This window comes from Bactrocera oleae, chromosome 5, assembly GCF_042242935.1.
Source record: "Bactrocera oleae isolate idBacOlea1 chromosome 5, idBacOlea1, whole genome shotgun sequence".
Taxonomy (NCBI): domain Eukaryota; kingdom Metazoa; phylum Arthropoda; class Insecta; order Diptera; family Tephritidae; genus Bactrocera; species Bactrocera oleae.
The window spans coordinates 44,275,349-44,297,862 of NC_091539.1; the positions used below are offsets into that span (position 1 = coordinate 44,275,349).

The 22,514-nt window shown below is 33.5% G+C and overlaps 1 protein-coding gene across 1 annotated transcript in view; it reads left to right on the forward strand.

Annotated features, from left to right (window-relative positions):
- Positions 1-13,861: 13,861 nt before the first annotated feature.
- CARPB (Carbonic anhydrase-related protein B) overlaps positions 13,862-22,514 on the forward strand; it is a 103,552-nt gene continuing 94,899 nt past the window's right edge. The window contains exons 1-2 of the mRNA XM_070110355.1: positions 13,862-14,063; positions 15,397-15,927. Coding sequence (XP_069966456.1) covers positions 15,870-15,927 — 58 coding nt within the window. The 5' untranslated portion in view covers positions 13,862-14,063; positions 15,397-15,869. The remainder of the gene's footprint in view (positions 14,064-15,396; positions 15,928-22,514) is intronic.

Genomic DNA, 22,514 nt, shown 5'->3' on the forward strand with positions numbered 1-22,514 from the left:
GAACACTCATAAAAAGTGAAACAGTAATAAAGTTTATTAAGCGTAACGACTGCTGCGATACCGACGCACAGTGTGTTAATGCCCAGCACCTGTTTGGTGAAAATTGTGAGTTCCTAGAAGAAGCGAAAAATTAATTACCACACTGCTTAGGTAAATTTTATCAATTTATTGTTGTTGAGTTATTACAGCTTCTAATTTTTAAAGTAACCTAAATGCATGGGTAGTAAGTGTTGACAACTCTGTTCTGTTGTTTCCAACCTCCAACTATAAGAGTGAGTGAGTGAGTAAAAAGAATTTTTAATAATGAATGCAAATTTACTTAAATTTTAATTTAAACAGGAAAAAATGTTTACTTCGGTTACTCCGAAGCTAGAATACCCTTCACAAACAAAGAAGTTTCCGTATAAGGATTTGATTTTGATCGTTCAGTTTGTATGGCAGCTATATGCTTTAGTCCTCCGATATCGGTGGTTTCAATAAGTGAGCAGCTTCTTGGGGAGAAAAGGGCGTGTGTAAATCACAAAGCGATATTTCAAAAACTGAGGGACTAGTTCGCGTATATATATACAGACGAACAGACAAACGGACATGACTAAATCGACTCAGCTCGTCACGCTGACATTTATACACATATACATACATATTTTATAGAGTCTCCGACGTTTCCTACTGGGTGTTTTCAAACTTCGTTGCAAACTTAATATACCACGCCAATATTACCTATGTATAAGGTCTAGTTTTTTTCAACAGCTAACTAAGACCCTTCTAACCCTTTTCTCAAACTTTATCCTGCTTTTTTTGATAAATTTTACTACTATACGTAAATGTTTGTTGAACACTTAATAATTACAAGTATGTTCAAGAAAAATTTATAATACTTTCGCCAAATTGCGAAATCAGTCGGCTTATTAGACCCTAAATATATATACTTTCAAACGCACAAAATTTGCATATACTAACTTTAAACTATTTGAGTTCAAACTGCTGACAACTAACAAAAATTTGATAAATTACTTTCAGATTGAATTATTAAGTCCCAGAAATGATCTAGAAAAATAAAAATATTATTTATTGCATATAATAATACCAGAAAATGCGGATAGCTGTTACTATAGCTTTTGTTTACATTAAATATAATATTATTGTAATATACTATTTAATACAGTAAAGAATATTAATTATGAATAAAGACGTAAACATCATTGCCAGTATAAGAATCCAAGGGATTAAACTTGAGGTCCACATTTGAATATGATTGAAAAAAATATTTGTCCATTGGAATAAAGATTTAAATCTAAATCGAAATATGTTATTTTTTAGTGTTCAGACGTATTTTTAGACATGGCGAAAGTTAAATTAATGTCAACGAAAATTCGGAAGGTGATATTGAAATACGCTGCACCTGAATCATTTCTCCATTAAACTTCTCCTTCAAAATAGTTGTTTTAAAAATATTTCCGTTGAGGTATTTGATGACCAAACGTTTTTTCTGGCAAGATCTGTTGTAAATCGCTACACGTGGTAAGACAGTACCAGCGAATTGATAGTTGAAACCTTGTTCTGCGCAATTCTTCGAGTAATTGTTGAGTTTTGATCTTTTTCTCGGCATTTTACTCCAAATAGTTATTGTTATCTTTTTTTTTAATATTCAACGTATGTTAAAGTTTTTTTATTTAAGAATTGTTTTGACTTTCAATATAATTTTGATACGAACTATCTTTTAAGTTGAATCAGACTGGATACTATAGTATTATAAATATGTTTGTAGATTTGTATGTCAACAAAATATTCAACAAGTGATGCAGCGTTGCGCAAGTGTAAAATATTCAGCGTATTTCTGACCCTCAAAGGCTATTAATTGATTAAATTTGTAAAGATTTTGAACTCAAAAGCATAGACATGGCAAGGCTGTTTATCTTCTTTACATAGAAACGTCAGTAATAGATTTGCCAATCTAAATGGGTCATCGCAAAACTATCGAATAGGTAGGCAATGTGTTGCCTTGTAAATGTTGGGAGAATTGGTTGTACAGTGCGTATGAGTGATATTATACTAAGTGCGCAAATACTACGTAGCTTTTATTGAAAATTGTGTTAAGTTGTTTTGTGCTATGTAAGTCCTATGTTAGGTTTTTATGTTAAGTTATTCCATGTTAAGTTTTGCTATTTTGTCTTAAGTCATCGTAAGTTATCAAATGATTCGTTATGTTACGTTACATTATGTGATATCAAACCTTGTTATATTATGTTATGTTTAATCTTATAAATAATTGCTATGTGCCAACGTTGTTTTTATGGTTCCTATTAATATTAAGTTTAAATTAATTGTTGACAAAATGAAATTTGTCAGTTTCCAATATTGACAGATATTCACCTCGATTACATTTAATTGTTACAATGAACCGTTAGGTGAAAAAGCAGTTATATTCTCTGTGAAACATTTTTCTCTACACACTGTACACAATACCGGTAGATGAAAGTTTTCCATTACAATGAAGGCACACCTTTGCGATCACCAAGTTTAACGTTCTTAAAATTTACCCACAATTCAGTGCTTCAATACAATTAAAAGTGTTGACGCAGCTTCGTTGAAGTGGATTGCAATATGTTAAACGTCACAAAAAGCAACGAACTTTAACAACATTATTCCCTTTTAAATGTGTTTGTTTATTGTTGCCTACGGTGTTGTTAGTTCTTAACACGCATCGTGTCTTTAAAACATATTCACGTGTAGTGTATATATGTTGACTTATAAATACATAGTTTGCTTAGAAAATGGCTGTAAATATTTTTCTGTATCGCAAAATCTTTCTTTTTGATAAAATTATACTTAATATTCAACATAGGTGTCATCATGCGCGATACACTTATACAGTACGTAAATTATGTAGTAAATTATGTTTTATTATTTCCATCCAAGCCTAGTTTACAATTAAAACTAATTTTAATTTTATTTAATAAATTTATCTTATTATCTATAGATCTGATCTATTTACCTAGCTTACATTATTTATAAATCGTTTTTTAAAAGCACTAATTTCTATCCAATATTTTAAGCTAAAGATCACTTTTATGGTATGATCAAATATAATTTGCTTTATACTTAACAAGCTTAATTTGAAAGTCAATTTACTTTTAATTGAATGAATCTCATGCCTCTATATTGAAGTATGTTAAGTCTTCCTATTTGTGCATCCAATATTGAAGAGTGTTTTTAGACGTATGGTTTTCAATAAGGCAATACTTTTTTCAGAGTTGGTCTTTTAAAATGCTGTTGCTTGATTTATACCCAGATTGGCTTTCATAATAAACAGACTTACTTCAAAACAATGTTTGCAAATCTTGCAAATTTATTTCCAAAACAAGTAAAGAAGGGCTAAGTTCGAAGATTTTATAACTTGTAAGAACCAAAGCCCGGGAAGTACCTTTAGGTGCTGCCAAACTTTTAAAAATTAAATTAAGAAATGTTACAAAAGAATCAAACATTCGTTAATCGATGAAATCCTGAATAAATTACAATAAAATTTCGTATCTTCTTGACTTATATTGAATACCATTAGACTCAGTTATATTGCTGTAGTTTAGATGGTGTCAGCTCAAATTATATTAAAAACACCTTCAAATGAGGTAACTCGACCGAGTAGGCTAAATTTAATATATATTGAGGTGATGTGGAAATCGTCAATCAGAGGATCGCAATTCAATATATTAGGGATGTGAGGCTTAGATCAAAGTATATATTCTAATTCAGCGCCAAGCTACATAATTTTAAAGAAAACTTGACCATATAGTTTCATTAAAATATCACATTTTGACTAACCTGAACAGTTTAAAGTCAGGTGGAACGACGGAAGTCATTATATGGGGCATATTCGGGGCATAAAACTTGTTAGAAAAACGAAAATAATTATATGGCACAATATGGGAATTGGGGGTAATATTGACCCGCTTTTATCTATTTTTGCGAATCCCATATACTATTAACATGCCACAGACCAATAAAATGCTCTCAGAGTTTCATTAAGGTACCTCACTTCCAATCATATGGAATAAAGTCAGCCGGATGTTCGAAAATAATTATATTAGTTATATGGGGGCTAGGTGAAGTTTTCCCCCGATTTTACCCATTTTAGGCACAGAGATACCCTATTATGCCTGAACACGTTCGCTCATTTTTATGAGGGCTAAGGGAAGTATTGATCCGGATCAACCCACTTTTTTCACATATATATACTAGCACCAGGAAAGGATCTTCACTGAATTTCAATTAGATATGGTATTTAACATTGACCGATATTTTCATAAAAAAGATGGCGGCATGCCAATTGTCCCATTTTGGGCGGTGTCATTACCCGATTTCACACATTTTCACACCATCGTTAGAAGTTTAGAAGATTTATCTTGAGTGAATTTTTTTATTTTAGCTTAAGCGGCTTGGGAGATATTCACAATAAACCTATTATAGGGGGTCAAGCTTACTTTTTAAATTTTTTTTAAACTGAAGGAGAGTCTACCTAATGTAATTTATTGTACCAAATAACAGTCCTGTGGAGCTTAGTTATAGCAATTTATTGGTTTTGCGATTAGTGGCATTTTGTGGGCGTGGCAATGATCCGATTACGTCCATCTACAATCCTCTTACGGTGCCACGAAGTGTGTACCAAGTTTCATCAAGATATCTCAATTTTTACTCAAGTTACAGCTTGCACATTCACCCGGATTTCAACATAATTCCCTCCGCCCACAGAACATACCAGATGGTGACTTCTTGATGATGTAACGACGTTTCAACAACGCCTTGTAAATTATCATCACTCCAAATGCGACATTTTTGTTTACTAACATACCCATACAACCCATACATAATTGCAATTTTATATATTTCATGTGCATAGATTCAACTACATGGGAATTACTCAACAACTAAAGCTGAATAGTTTTAAAATTGAAACGGCATTCATAATAACTGATGCAAGGGATATAAAAACATTTATTGTTGAGTGCTAAAAATAACAACATAATTTGCACTTTAGTCAGCATAAAAAAGTCCATATTTTTCAGCAACTTTTGTTATAATTCACACAATTCGAAAGGTAAATAAATTCAATGAAGAGATTGAATAATTACAGAAATAATACAGACAAGTGTCATTGTTTTGTAAACACCATAAAAAGTGTGAATTTTTACGCAGGTATGCAGGTACATATAAAGAACTTCATTCAAATAATGCGAAGCGGAAAAAGCAATTAATCACTGATCGACAGAAATGTATGAAAAGCAAACGGACGAATAGTAAACTGAATGGTGAGAAAAATAGGAGGACAATTTAATATTCATTTCAGGGCAAAGGCGCGTGACCCATTGTACACACCTACATACCTTTAATACTCTACGTAAAAATGATGGGCGCACAGACAGCCAGACAGTTAGACAGTAAATCTGCATGGTGTGGTCGCCGACAGAAAAAGTTGCTTGTGGTTATAACGAATTCATCATTTTTGTGCAAGAGCGTGGAAATATGAATGGCCACCTACATTCACGCTTACTCAATCCCATGTGACAGTGTGTATAATGAAGTACATACAGATACCTCGAAGGGTGAAAAAATGAAGCGATAGCCGGTGGAAATGCAGGAGGGTAAAATATTGAAACAGCGGCCACTGGACGGCCAAATAAACAACGTAGAGTCCAGGGTACGACAAACAGAAACACACAAAATACACATTTCTTTCATTACGCATTGCCACATACAAATATATTTTATATGCCACATTTTTATAGTCTATGTCGCTGTGTTTTTTACGCACACAAGCTATGCTCTTTATTTGCTTACACGGCCGCAACGGAAAAGTGAGCGAGTGAGCAAATATACCTCAACACACTGTAACAAAAAAATTCGAGTTAGAGTTAGCTTTTGAGTCTATTAATTCGAGTCAACCGCGCCTCAGATATAGCACAAATATTTGCAACACATTACTTTGTGGTACCACTATATTGCGCTAAAGAAAAGTCCATGAAACGCATTGCTTCAGTATTTATTCAAAATGTCGTTGCTATATGTATGGTATATACACCTTTATTTTAGTGAACATACAGTGGAATGTTTGTGTAAGGACGGTGGCTACATACGAAATTTGCGGATATTAAAATGTCATCATAAAATGTGGTAGGCAAAGCAGGACCGCAATAAAAGTAACACTAAAATACATGGAAAGCATAAAGAAATCTATTTAATGGGAAGGAAGCTGCATTTGTTGCCAAATAATTTCACATTTATAACACGGTTCTCTTTTAGGGCTGCACTTTAGTGTCGCTCATATGACTCAGCAGGAAAAATTAAATGGTTGGCAATAAATATTATATGTTACTTACCAAAATAATAAATATATAAGGTCTAGAAAAAATAAATCCATTATTTTCCTATAGATGGCTGTATCTCGCGATGTATACGTGCGATCGGGTTACACTGGCAAAGAGTAAACCTTGGAAATGTAGCCAGGGGCTGAAAATTTGAATGTGTAAAATCCGTTTCGATAATTCTGAAATGCACTACGCTCTGGAAGTCCAATTGTCAAAAATATCGATTAAATAATGGAAATTGTCGAGTCCGACGGATATGAAAGCTCTGTTTCTAGGCATGTATGGATGCCACACGAGTTAATCAATACCTTTTTTGATTTATAAAAGGGATGGTTACTGGTGATGAAAAGTAGATCACTTGCGAAAACGGTCATAGTCGAATAGCAGATTGGCTGTTAGGATTTTGTGCAATTGATGGGGAATCATTTACCAAAAGTTGCTACGTTAACGCCAAATTTTCAATTTGTATCTGTCTGTATCTATCAACAGCTGAACCGTGTAAAATAAGAAATCGCTCAAAAGCGGCGTACTTTGATCAATAGGAGAGGAAGTGGATTCCATTAGGAAATAGGCCACACACATCATATGTGACTTGTCAGATGTTCTGATAGCTTTGTTGGAAAGTATCTGTGCGTTACCGTTATAGTCTAAAATTTCCCAATCAATTGATTTAAACCGGTCTTGCGACGTGAGGCTGTGCGTTGTTATGACTGAAAATACCACTGGTCACAATCCGATCCAAAACCGATTTCCTTTTGTAGCATTCAAGCAACAGCAAGCAGCAATCGTCTTTCAATGCCACTTTGCTTCAATTCATATGGCACCCAATTTTCTTGCTTTTTAAATGGCTGCTTGAGTGATTCTGCGAGTTGTTCTTGTGTTTGGTAACAATCTTCATCTTCCAGTTTCTCATCTTTAAACTTTGTTGGTTGCTTAGGACGTTCTTTGCCTTCCAAGCCAAAATCACCACATTTTAATCGTGCAACGCACGATATAGTTGAAGATCCACTATTTTTACAAGACCTTGTATCTTATAATAAGAAATATCAAAAGGAAAAAATAACAATTTTTGACTTGCTAAGAAGCTAATTATTTAAGAAGCAGAGCCTGACCGAATAGTACCACTTTTGGACAATGTTATTACTTTCAGCAACTTATAACACTTAAGATATGGGAAAATATTTTTTTGCAACTGCGTACATGAAAACTTTTTGTTTATAAATATTTTTAAAAATATGAAAATGCGAATTAAATACTGTTTTAAACTTCTGGTTTTTTAACCACACGATAATAAGGCACTTAACATGCACTTGCCAACTGCTCAGTTGAACGTTATTTTATTTTCCGTGTTTTATTTGCGCTCACGTCTGCTGTCTGACATATTTGTTCATCCTGTTGGAATAATAATCTTATACATCTTTAAAGAAATTTAAAATTAAGGGGAAAAAATTGTAAAATTATTGAAACAGAATTGGACGATAAAAGAATAATATTAATAGGACCATAGTTTTGTGTTTGTTATTTTCAATAATTTATATATACATATTATACATACTTTCAATTTAATGTTTTTCACTATTTTCGTAAAACTACATATTTAATACATACATGGGTTATATGGTTGAATGCCGTGAAAGTTTTTCGAATAATGGTTCAATGCAAAATAATAGCAATTCAATAATTATATAAATAATAACAGCGTTTGATACTGATCTGTCAGAACCCTGAAACTATGCTATGAAACTAAGAAAATAGTCAAATTATTTCTATGCTTATCAAGAGTATGAAATGCTCTTAAACATTTGGTCCGGACACTTTAGACCTGGAAAGAATATATTCGAATGGATATTAAACAAAGGCCTGAGACAGATCAATAACGATTTGGCAAATGCTATCCATAATATGCTTTAAAGAGCATAAAAAGAAGTCATCTTCTGCGTCTAAATTCAGTGTTACTTCACAATATTTACGGTTACGTAAACGCGATTCGAGCGATAGATTCCAGTACAATCTGTACTACCGATATTATTGGACAAAATAACTACAGGTCCTTCGTTCCGACTTCAGGGAACGGGATAAGAGCAATATACCAATTCATCTGTTATAAACGACTTCTAGTGTATGCAGTCTTCAGCGGGGAGTATGTAGATTGACAGTTGGGGTGAGTTGCTTCCAAAATCACAAAATTCGTTTTAGTGGCCAAAATAATAGTACAACAAATGAACTGAGGGACTAGTTCGCATAAACACAGACATGGCTTAATAGACTCAGCTCGTCATGCCGATCATTTATTAGGGTATATATATATATTCGTAAGGTCTCTGACTCTTTTTTTTAGGTGTTACAAACGTATACCCTGTTCATGGGACAAAACACAAAAATATAAAAAAAAACAAGTAAAGAAGTTCCTTGTTCGGGTGTAACCGAATATTTTATACTCTCGCAACTTGCAAGGATCGAAGCCCAGAAAATTACTGCAGGTGTTGGCGAAATTTTATGTAAAGGAAATTTTGATCCGATTCTACCCATTTTTGACACAAAGAAATACTATTATCGCGAGTTTCATTGATTTATTTTATTATATATCTTACACATTGACCGATATTTTCGGTAAAAAGTCAACTATAGTCACTGGGGTCACAAATTCAGTACGTAGGGGCTTGAACACTTTTGGTTCGATTTGTTTGACAATTTGTCATTGTTGCTTGATTTGCATATTGGAAAGTGAAAGAATCAGATGGAATTCAAAATGGTGTTATATGGGAAATAGGCGTGGTTGTAATCCGATTTCGCACTACAACATGGAAATATGAGAGGAATGTTATGTACCGAATTTGGTTGAAATCGGTTAAGCAGATCCCAAGATATGGGTTTTTCAATTTCAAACGATAAAACTTAATGTGTATAGAATGTTTATTGCTTGATTTAACGCGATTTTATTAGTTTTTAACAGTACCGTTATATGGGGAGTGGGCGGAGTTGTCTCCCGATTTCACCCATTTTCACTCTGCCGATAGAAGTGTTAAAAGCATTTGTTCTCAGTTATTTTTGTTATTATAACTTGAATGGTTTAAAAAAAATGTTTAACTACAGATGCCCCTCCCTAATGTGATGCTGTATACCAAATAAGAGTCTTGTATTTTGTTGTGGAGCTTAGTTATGGCAATTTATTTGTTTTTGACTAATGGCGTTTTGTGGGCGTGCCAGTGGTCCTATTCCGCATACCTGCAATACCAACCGTCTTACGGCGCCCAAAAACATATATACCAAGTTTCATCAAGATATCTCAATTTTTACTCAAGATACAGCTTGCGGACGGACAGACACAGTCACCCGGATTTCAAATCGTCTCTTCATCCTAATCATTTGTATATATATAACCCTATATCTAACTCGATTAGTTTTAGGTGATACAAACAACCGTTGGGTGAACAAAGCTATTATATTCTGTAGCAACATGTTGTGAGGATATAAAAAAACTTTAACTTCGATTGCATTGAAGTCGTACTCTTTGCACAATACCCACATTTCCATCAACACTAAAAATAAGTTTCATGTTTCACACATTTACTAAGTAATCAGTTTTTTTGCTCTGATATTTGTTTACTTGCCTTAAAATTAAAGCTATTATTCCTGATTAAAATTTTCCTTGAAATAAAAGGTCAAGCGTGTGCCTTTAAAGTAATTAGAATTCAAAGGTCATATGCATATGAGAGACAAAAATAAAGCTACCTGCAAGTTCTGCAATATATTAGTTGAGGAGAAGTTGGCTACCAGCAAATGTTACGACATTACTGTTGCATTAATCAATGACGAAGGTCAACTGCCACCTACAAGGAATCTAAGTGCTTGAATAACTAAAACCGTTAGTCACCACGGCAAAACTGTGTAGCAATTTGTCTTGCATTTGGCGGCATTTTTAATGGCTGACGCGGCGCAAGGTGTTGCACGAATACATTTGCATATCTATGCAGGGGCAAAGAGTGTACACAGTAAATTTACTGCTATGCTAAGGATGGTGCAATAAAGCGGTTGAGCGAAAATGGCATACCGCGAAAAATGTCACCCATTACTTGACATTTCAAGTAGAATTATATAAAAAGAAGTAAAGTAGCAAACATTAAAAATTAGCTGAAGCTAAGATTGGCTACAAAGTGCAGTGGCAATTTTTACAAATACACATATATATGTACTATGTACATATTTGCAGCAGTCTGCTTCTATATGTGTATAGTCTGTGTGTGGTAGCACGCAACCCGCATGCCACAACGCGGTCACAGTTCTTATGAGTATGGTGTGTCCGATCAAATCAAGCGCTGCCATGCTCTAGCCGACTTTCAGACATATTCACCTTACTAATTTACATTTTATGTCATGTCATGAACGTAATTGAAATTTCCTACCGCTAAAAAGGCAACAATGGGAGTGAAGTGGTATACCGGTGACGGTGAGTGGAAATGCGCTGCTGGCGTGTTGACTTAGCGCATACATGCACATAGCCGTATGTATGTATATATGCCATCATAGTTAATGCATTGCTTGTGTGTGTATGCAGAAAACTGCTGCCTGCATTTGGTTGCATTTGCCTTTTTATAGTCTGTATCCCCCCTTGCGTTGCGCTGTGGCTAATTACAAACAGCGAAAACAATTCATTTTCATGTTCCTTTTCGCCACTCTGTGGCTCCCTCACCATTTTACTCGCCTCGCTGCATTCTATTTGCTGCACATTTCTTTCTTACTTCATATCTACCTTTTTTGTTTGCCGACGTTCATATTCTATTTCTGTTGCAATGGCGTCATTATTATTTAGCTTCTCCGCTTCTCCCCTGCATGTAAGTATAATTTTAGCTTTGTGCATAGAACGTCTGTGGCTGTTGAAGTAAAAGGTAGAGAGGTGAAGTAGAAAAAGCAAAAAGTCAGAAATGGAAGTTGCAACTTTATTGTTATTACTAAGTGTTCGTTTATGTCGATTGTACGCATACATATATGAATGTACCTATGTAAGTCAAGAGTGTAGAAGAAAGGAAAACTTTCAGTTGGCGCTCCCACAAAAAGCAATTTTTGCTATAATTTCAATTGCTAAATTCATCTGTTATATTTGATGAAATGCGTACACATAACACCTACATACATATTTACATATATGTAGTAATATATAAAAAATAACATAGATATTGTACATATAAATTATTTTATTACATTTTAAAAGTTATAAGAAAAAAAGGTTTATTACAAAGATTTTTGTTGAAGTTTATTAAACTATGGAATGCTCATATATGAAAATAATTGAAATAATTTCTGCATCTGTTGCTTAAGATCAATTTCAGCCAAACCGAAGTCGTCATGATACTTAATTTTATTTACCAGATCAGTTAAATTTTCGGACAATTGATACACAAAAACTGTGTTAACTTATATTCAGATCTGATCGATAAAATTCATATCGATCATTAATTTTAACCTTACTTACGTGTTAGCTACTAAGGATCAAACTATTCGCAGAAAACAAACCTACAAACTCCCGAGAAAATACCTGTTAATAAATATTTTCGTAGTAATATTTTACCAATTACATTAGCTCTTTTCGTTTCGGCAACGATTAGAGAGTAGTGAAACAAACTATACTGCAGAATCACTTTTGCCTCAGTTTTAACCCTGATCTACTCGATATATTGATTTTCCTTGACATACTTTACTCTTTTCTAAGGGCATTTTTACGAAAGCGTACGCGAACAGTTTTTATGTCTGAATTGGTTCGAACTAGGCAATGACGACAAACTCCCTTTTTTTACGCTGTGTAATGGGAAGCTTGAGAAAAATATTTATGCAAATCTGTATTAAATTTAACTGTTGTACCGTGGCATGTGACTTAGTTTTAGCACTAATTTTAATTGTTCGAACAAAGATATTTAATTATTGTTGGGATGTCTTTTATGTGATTTGTTCTCAATTCTTTGATTTGCAAAATGTCCGTTCATTAAACTTCAAGTACCAATCTGTTCAATAATTTTGTGCAAATTTTATAAACTCAATAACGTTTAGTTAGTCTCAGTGGAGCTTCGTAAGCTAAACATATACCTGCCGGGGTAGTAATTTCCGAAAAAAAAGTTATGAATACGAAAGGTACAAAAATTTGTGTGATTAATTGATGTGTATTTACATTTTTCCGGTAATTTATATACTATCATATCCTCCATTTTATATTAAAAACAAAATTTGGTGATCACTTATTATTTTATCTGCCACTGTGTGCTAGCGTGATGTTATTGTGTTGCGTAAACATTTATTTTTAATCATGATGTTAACCGAGTTGTATCGACTAATATTTTGTTAAAACAGCTGTGTTCCTATATACCTGTCTACCATATACATAAATATATACAAAAATTTAACCGTGTCATAATATTATTTTGTTTTCAAACCTATATTTGTTATGCAAGCTCTTTTATTTCAAGTTGGCTAGTTCAATTTTTGAAGTCATTGCGTGTAGACCTTCAAAGAAGCTGATGACTTAAAGCAAATTCAGAGTGTTGTCGTTTACAATGCAGTTAATACAAATAATATCTGCGCTGTTGTTATTCATAATATTTGTTCTAAAAATAACGCACTCTACTGGCTGGATATTTCAAACTCGGCCAAGAAACCGCACATCATCGGGGAACTTACGCAGAATGGCAATACCGATCTTGGCATCCTAAAAAGTGAAACAATTTAGTCTTCAAATAAATACAGCCGTTCTTCAAAATAAAACATTTTTTTTAAATAAAATTATTAAGTTATATACCTATAAATAGCATCTGTTTAAATATATATACGTAACCTAGTCTCTCAGTTTTTGAGATATAGATCTGAAATTTGGAACATATTCTTTTTTACCCAAGAAGTTGCTCATCTGTTGGAACCCTCGAACCACTATATCATATAGCTGCCTTACAAACTGCACAAACTCAAGACCTTGTATGGAAAACTTTTTTATGAAATTAATATATGGTGTTCCAGACCGCTGAATCTTGGCGACATAACTGACTTATTTGGCATCCTAAAAAACCCTTATTATTATTAGGTCTTATACCGCAATAAATATTTTTCAAAGAAAGTTATTGGCGCTAAAAGTAGGTGCCGCATTTAGTCACTCTGTAAAAGAACTGCAATTATTTGACCAATCTACAGCAGTGTTTAAGCACGATCCGAATCTGCATCCTTTCGTAATCATTAACCGAACATGATTCCACTGGTACACATCAAAAAGTAAGGAACAGTCGAAGCAAAAGACGTCACATGAGAAACTGGACACACAGGAGCTATCTACGTCTACTACTTAGAAAACAGTCACAGTGCTTCTGAATTATCAGACTGATTCGATCTCGAATTGCAGAACATATGGCCACGTGGCGAAACTTCTATCCTATCCATCGAATTCTCCACATTGGCCACGGATAGAAATTTGAGATAGATAACGAGGTCTGCGAGCTGCCACGGAGGTCTAAAAAACATAAAGCTAAAGCGAGACTATGTATAAATTACAGTCCAAAATGTTAATTTTTACTTTTGTAGCCAAAATATTTAACGGATATTTACAATAAAAAAGAAAATTTATATTTAGTTATAGAGAATACATTGTTTGTTTCGTCAGCTATAACCTGACATCTTCGATGGCAACTTGCAACAAAATTTTCCGCATATTACAAAGAAGGCGATCTCTAGGTATGTTGGTGTAGCCGAATGATATATTTTATTGACATTAAAAATTTTGTTGATATTTTGACTTCCTTAAAGCCTCAACATTTTTTATTGGATTGGAATAAATTTTTGAATAAATATATGTTATTTTCTTAGCCAAACATGACCCGACGGGTTGAAAAATGCCAAAAATTGATCATCTGTAAATATCACGGGTACATTGCTCCAATCACGGAGCAGATTTTTCTTCACAAAAAAGAGAACAACATCTTTGTCCTCACTTTTAGATGTCGCGTGATCTACCTGGTCTGTAATCTATATTTCGAGTTACTCCATAATGGTCAGAACATCTCTTAAGACCTCATTTGGCACCTTAAGACTGCTTCATTAGATTACTTGCTTCAAAACGTTTCTAATACTGAGTTTTAATTTTTGTTATTTTACGACACGACGTGACACATTAAGGAGATCAAAAGATCTTGATCGAATTGTACGCGTCGGTGATCGCAATTGAACATGTGTTAATATGATTCTTTTGAATGTTTAAGTGTTAAGATTACGCTCAATGTGTATTACCAGTTGTTTGTGCGATGAATAATTCTTCTTTATGCTCTTGAACTTTTCTACATTTTCTACTTTTCTTTACAATATTTTATTATATAACTTTAAAGTGCTTTTAAAGTAAGTCCATAAGTAAATACTTCTACATAATAACTAATATACACTTCTATATGTATATATGCTATTATTGGTTCGATAATAAAAGCTCAAAGTAAAATATTGTTGTTATTATTTTGTTATGTTTTGTTTTAATTGTTCTCTATTTTATACTGCACTGGCATATTGAGAGATTCGTGCAGAAGTATTGCGGTTGGACTGCACAAATAAAATAAAATATAAATAAAATGTGTCTGTGGGCTCAATATATTTCATATACTCGACCATGTGAAATAAAGTTGATATTAAATCTGATAACAAATAAAAAAATTTGCCGTAAGCTTGCAAAAATTTAAAATATTTTCGGAGCAAAAGTGGCTTCCATTAAAAGAAACAAATGTAGAGAAGATTGACTCAATAATTCCTTAACCCAATTTCTTTCTGGTTTTATTTGATTTTTCATTCAAATGTATTTAAATTGCGGTAGGAATTTCAAATGTTTCATGCATTGAACTAACGAACTTTTGGGAAACGCCAACTATTTAGTCTCTACTTTATTTATTAAATTTTACAAATTTTTTGCCAACACATAAGCAACGTCATAGTCGAAGCACAACTACATATGCACGTATTACATATACATACATACATATATATATATAAATATGTTATTAAAATATAAAATTTCAATTATTTGCAGTGGCATTGAAACAACTTTGTATGCGGCAATAAATGCAAACTTTCGAAATATGAATGAACATACATACATAGTACATATGTACACATGAAGTGCCCACGGTAAACAAAAATAAAATCAAATAAATTTCAGCAAGTGTAGAGATAGGCAAAAATTGCAACCGACGACCATGAAAAGCTGTGTGAAAGTAAAAAGCTTAAAAATAGTTTCGGCAAATGGGACTTTTCGAGGAATGCAACACTTGACAAGCCAGCAGTAGTTGCGGCTTAGAGCAGTCGCTTGAAAATAAAAGCAACAACAGCAACAGTAATCACAAAAGCAATAACCACAGCAGCAGCAAGCGGCCAGAGTAAAATAGCAACACATTGAGAACAATCAAACAGCTGCACAATCGCATTTGTGTATTTAGCAATTTTCACATAAACACATACATACGTGCATACCTAGCAGAGAAATACACCATATACGAATGAAAAATGAAGCTGACGGAGTTGTTGTCCTACTTTTGCCTCTTGCTATGCGCCAGGACACAAGGTGAGTGGCAAACGCATATGTGTGTTTAGATTCACTAGATTTTTACAATCCATTATGTAGATAAGGCTTAATTTTAGATTTTCAAGATTTCAGAATTTAAAGCAAATGCATTTCGTTGTTTCGTGCAGCAATGCTTATTTTTCGATTTTAATTGAGTCAGTTATTCATAGAAATGGTCTTGAAGAAATAACGAGAAGGTAATTTCACACTTTCTTTTGAATTTTCTGAAATTATTTATTTTTGGGTTTTTTTGTGCTAGCAGAAAATATCTATCATCTTAGCGTAATAAAGAAAAGCAAAAACGCTATTGGAAATTTTTATGTTAAAATTAAAAAGAATATTAAAGTGTCTTAAATATATCATATTTAGTGTCTTATTAACTTATATTATAGTCCACGAAATATTCTAATGTTAATATTTTCAGTATATGAGGAAAAAAGGAAAAAATATTCTAGCGCAACGGAAATCATTATATTAGGCACATGGGCTTTATATCACGGTCTACACCAATTTAATTCATATTTAGCGCTAAATCACATCATGTTTATGAAAACCTCGAAATAACACATATATTGACCAAGATAAATGGTTTAAACTCAGCTAATTCAGTAAGTTTTGAACCGATGTTGTCTATTTTTGGACGTGACATTAAATACCCTGCAAAGTTTTATTTCGATAACGTCATTGGCATTCGATTTATGTACCTACTGTAAAGTAAAAAAATCATACGAAATTTAAAATGGGTATATATGGGAGCTACGAGTGGTTGTAATGCGATTTTCATAACAAAATATAATAAAGTCAAAGTAATTTCATATTCAACTCAAAGTTTGTTTAAAATCGGTTAGAAGTTTCGCAGATAAAGGATAACACCCAAAGCTCGGCTCTGACATCCCCACTGTCCAATTTTGACACCGGCTTTAATATCTCCGACGCATTTACTTCTTGAGTTATCCTCCTTTTTGTAGTTTTCAACATAACTGCTGTATGGCGACTGGGCATGGTTAATATCTGATCTAATCATTTTGCACAGTAAATAAAGAAATTTTCGAAAGACTTCCTTTTTTTAAAGTTTAGTTAAAATAGGTTAAGTAGTTTCTGTTCTAGATGTGCTGATTAAACCTATCAGAGGCCAGAAAACCCAACGCAAAGCATTATTAAATATTTTCCGTAGCAGCAAAATTTTTAAATTTGGATCAAAAATTGTACTTCCAATACCAATATACAATAGATATTACACTAGTGAATGACAAATCAAGGCAAAATTATCTTTGAAAATGATTCAGAACCAAAAACTATCCCCACAGCTAAGTGAGAATCACTATGCTTAATATTCTAATTGTAACAACATAACATTCACCCAAATAACGTTTACAACCAAAAAATTGTAAGTGAAATTATCTGAAATATAATGCCACCACACTGGGAATGAGTCCCACAGGAAATCCAGAAATAAAAAAAAATTTGGAAATTTTACCAAACATTGTACAATAGAATAGTGAGGTTAAAATATTGACGGACGCAGCTTGAAATAGTCATCACTAAGGAAATATGTTTTCACTTCAGAAACAATAAAACAGAATATTTCATAAATTCTAGGCTTTCAGACAAAAAAAAAAATTACAGCAGGCCATCAAAAACAAGTCAAAGAAAGACCTTAAGCACTTCGTAGACAACATAAGAGAAAATATCACCAACACCGCGATCTACGACTTTTAGCTTTGAAGGAATTAATATATGTGTTTTTTAAAGAAATGTAAGTAACTTTATTCGAAGACTTATCACACTGGTAAATCTCAAATTATTGATCTCTAAGTGAACGACTGAACATTGAAAAAATTAGAAAAGCAAGACAAGGGTTGCTGGCGGTGTTCCAAATCTATTCGATTTTAGATCAGTAAAATATAAAATTAATTGTGTAATAGTGTGCACATAAACAATTAAGAGGTAAGATAATTTCGATGACAAAAGTTCTAGAGTTTTTATCAGTATATACTGGCCTCTAAGCATCGCCCGCCACTTGGTTAATAACTTTCTAAAGAGTAAAATATAATCAAATTATAGGTTAAGAAGCTTTGTTAGAATAATAACATTCAATTTATATATTTTGAAACAATATTCTAGCAGAAATAGTTATGGATACGTAGACAGCCAAAAATGTATTTACTTTTCACATATAAGTTCCGCACGTTTGTCTAGAAACCCATAAATAAACACTTTCGATTATTTGCGACACACTTAACGGTACATACTCATGCACAGACATGCTGTTAGACTGCCATACTATTAAGCACACTTAACTGCGTTATCATTTTAGTTATTTATTAGTACTTCACGGGCGAAGCTTTAATTTCTTAAAAGCTCATTTTAAGAAATTTGCTTTGCGCGCACTTTACACGCTTAAAACTTACGCACACAATGCAGCAATTTGAACCCACACACACATGAACGTATGCGTTTTACATATACCTAGCGGAGTCCTAAGCAACCTTGCTGCTGATTTATTGTCCATAAAATTTATGGTAACTTTAATCCAAGCGTTTGCTTCTTGTACCGTGTAACAGCATTTTTTCCAAGCAGCTCCCGGACAGACAACAGACGGGCAAATAGTTGTGCATGGGGTGATCAGCGGAGAATATAGGAGACGCGTGGGCGGCTACCCACGTTACAGACGTGTATGCAACTGGAGCATGCAATTTGAAATATTCCACACTGACGGTGGCGGGATCTGCTTGCTATGCACAATAAATGGTGGAACTTAAATGTCCTGGCGTCCTGGTGTCTAGCACTAAGATCCTGACATCCATTCTGGCCGATTTCGCTGTTATTGCTTTGCGCTGCTTGTTATTGTTGCTGTGAACAGCTTATCCTGCTTTCACCTTAATGCTTTTGTTTTCTCTTTTTATTCATATTACCGGGTTATTTTGCTGTTATTGCTGCTGTTGTTAGTTATTTTAGAACAGCATGCAGTTCCACTGAGTTTATTTATATACATGGACGTAATATCGTGGATATACATGCACCATTGTGCTTAATTGTATATATGGTACATATATGTATATATTTACAGAAGTGCAACGCGCGCAGGAAACTATACCTTAAATAGTGCCAGGAAGTGCAGTTGAAAGTGTATTTGGGTTACGGGAATTTCGACAAAAAACCTAAAATGAATTTGGACAAATAAAATGCTTGGTGAAAAGTCTATTTTTATTTGCTTTTAAGTCAAAGTTAAGAAGCTAAAAAAAAATAAACGTTGCTTTAGGGAACGACAAAGAGTTTATTTAAAACTGTACCTGCCTGTGAAGTTTTCAACGAAAAATTTCAGCGTATCGTTGCACATTTTTGCCGACTCCAGCAAGAACTGCGAGCCTTACGAATTCACAGGCGGAGGAGATTAGGTCTGCAGATAGCAAAGTTGTTTGAAAAAAGTATTTGCAACAGCCGAAAGTGCGAGCGCGCGGTGTCGTTTAAATTTATATGGAAAGTTTCGGTGCAATTTACTCCTATAGTAATTAACGATTGTAATGGAATAAGGTAGAGTTTTGCTTGATTACGATTGCACGACCATAGTAAATCTTAGTATTATCCATTTGGACTAATAGCTCAGTCAAGACGGAAAGCATTAATGTACATTGCCAGCTCAGATTCACTGAAGTCAAAAATGCGTAACTTCATTCTCAAGGTTGACGATCACACTAACTTACACACTCACTTTATCTAAAGTCAGATTTTCTTTAATATTAGAACTCATCATAAATTTTCTACTTTTCTGACTGCATTCGTAAAAATTGGCACTCGTATAAAACTAAAAAGTATAAATTTCAAAAACTTCAGCACCCAGTAGTACAAGTAATAAATAACAAAACGATAGCAAAAAACTAGTTATGTCTTTTCAAAATTATCAAATGAATTTTGGCAAAGAACTAATTATTTTTAACATTATCGATTGCTTGATTAACTCTATCGATTTTGGTAATGACTTCTTACAAATTTACTTCAAGATTTCTCGCCATCTCGATCTTCTGGAGCTGGATATGCAGAAAATAAATCAGCGAATTTGTTGTAAAGCGAAGATAGCGACTATTAATTTTCCTACAACACCGGTCAGTTTCATTCGATTTTGAGTTTCAAATTAGCAATTGCTTACAAATTTTAAAATTGTAATATTTTGCACTGTGACATACTTTCCTAGCGCGGAAACGCATAGACCCTTTGTATGTAAAATGATTGCTGCTGAAGTGAAGGGTACGTCATCTTTTCAAATAACGTCACTAAAAGTAATCAAGGGAGTTAAATCTGGAGATCTGGTTGACCAGTCATCGCTACGTTTTCTAAACATCAGATGTGCAGGGAATTTATGCTCTCGAAAATTAGTAGTTTGATACTCAGCATGATACAGTAGGGCGTTTTTTGAAACCAGTAATCGTCAAAAACTTTTTCATGCACTTTTGGGGAGATGAAATAATCTAATATGCACCGGTATATAATTATTTAAAAATATAGTCGAGTAAAAGTTTTGGCACAAACACTGGATTTCCTGTTCTTCTTATATGGCAAGCGTTCCTTTTTTCTCTATAGCCTTAATTCACCAGTTCTAAGCGAATGTTTTTTTTTTCATATGCACATATCAATAATATACTTGTTCTTAAACTTCAGTTACACAAAGAATTTAATATCAACAAGTAAAAAATTTTAAATAAATTCACATATATTTTTGCATCTTTCTTCGAGGGCCAATTGTAGCTAATTTCCGAAATGCATGTAGACATTGGCCTCAAAAATGGCAACCAACCATGTGACAGCATTTTCCTTAAATGCATCCTGCTATTACACACTACCTAAGTGTGGAACAATCATAACGAACTGACACAACAAAAACATATGGTAAACCCGAACGAAAAATAAGTGGCAGGAAAAAGTCAACAAACAGCAGGCGGCGACATGAAATGCAAATTTCTTTAGAGCGACATCAGTACTTATATGAGCGCATATATATTTTTACATATTTATATATATATATGTATTTGTATGTAGGTGTATGAGGATGTCCATAAAAGCACAGACACACAAGTCTACAAGCTGACATATCTTCACTTCCACTGTGCAACTCAAAACAAAAGCAGACACATTGCAAGAATTCTTTAGGAAAGCAGAAAACTGGCAAAAGGCAATAGGTAAAGGCAAAAAAAAAAATGTACCATGCATTGAAAGAATAAAATTTGTTGTCAAAAGTCTACTGTAACAAGTGGCAGTTACGGAATATGTTGCAACATACGCGACCTACGCTGTGCACTTTACATGCAAAACATGTCTCTGTATCCGATATATGCATATCGTCAACCCGTGCCGTCGTCCGTCCATACATTCTGACTGCACGTCCAACTCGATGTCAGTGAAGTGTCCAAGTACTGCAATTCATGCGATATCTCTTGTTTTATTTGCGTTTTCGTTTTGTATGTTGCCTTGGCGGACACGCATCGTTGACTAAATTTAATAGAAACGAAAATATCTCTTTATAACTAGAAGTTTGTATAAAAACCATATACATGCACTTTAACGGCGAATATGTGGGTTATAGAGGAACTTTTGACTCATAAATATGTATGTAAATTAGTGATGTGAAACAATTCAATAAGGCACTTTAATATACAATTTCCTTGCAATTTTTTTTTTCAGTTGTCCTCATTTCAAACTCTTTGAGTGCCTCTCTCGTCAAGTATTCAGGCGAGTCAATAAAGGATGGTTTCGTTTTCTTATTAACCAAACTTAGTATGTATTTTTTTGACATCAACTGGTCATCTGGCAAACTTAATATACCCTGTTGAGGGTATAAAAATATTTCGCTAATATTCTATATTAGAATGATACAAAGACGTTTAGAATACGTAGTTTTTGAGGAAAATATGTAAATCTGAAAAACTCTCAGAAATCAGAATTATAGAATTAACCTGATTTTATTTTGAAAACCGAAATAAAAATGATACGTCTAAGTGGGTTACATACCATTTCGGCTAGACTTTTAACTATATATCGTATATAAAATATAGTTATACCCTGAGAAGCGTATATTAAGTTTACCACGAAGTCTGTAACACTCAGTAGGATAAGTTAGAGACCGTATAAAATCGAAAATCTCTTTTGTCGGAACTGCCAATATCGTACCACTATAGCATTTAGCTACCATAAAAACTAAACGATCGAATTCAAGTTCTTGTGAATCTTTTGTATTTTGGAAGAGTATTATAGCTTAGGTGCAACCGAAGTTAACGGTTCTCCTTGATTTTGTTTTATTAACTAGCAATTGAAAACAAAACTTTATTACTAGAGTTTAGAACATTGTAATTTTGAAGAGCAGCGCGTAAGCTGGTCCGAAATATGTCCATATCTAAAGCTATAAGCAAAACAGTCACAATAAGTATTTTCGTAGTGGCCGACTGTGCCTGTACTTTACAAATGAAATTAATATAACATTTTATTTTGGTAAACAAATGTATATACCTAAAATATTACAAACTACACACATCTAAGCGGCGTCATAAAAGTCATGCAAATGCAGTTAAAAGAAATTTCAACAACAGCTGTTGCCT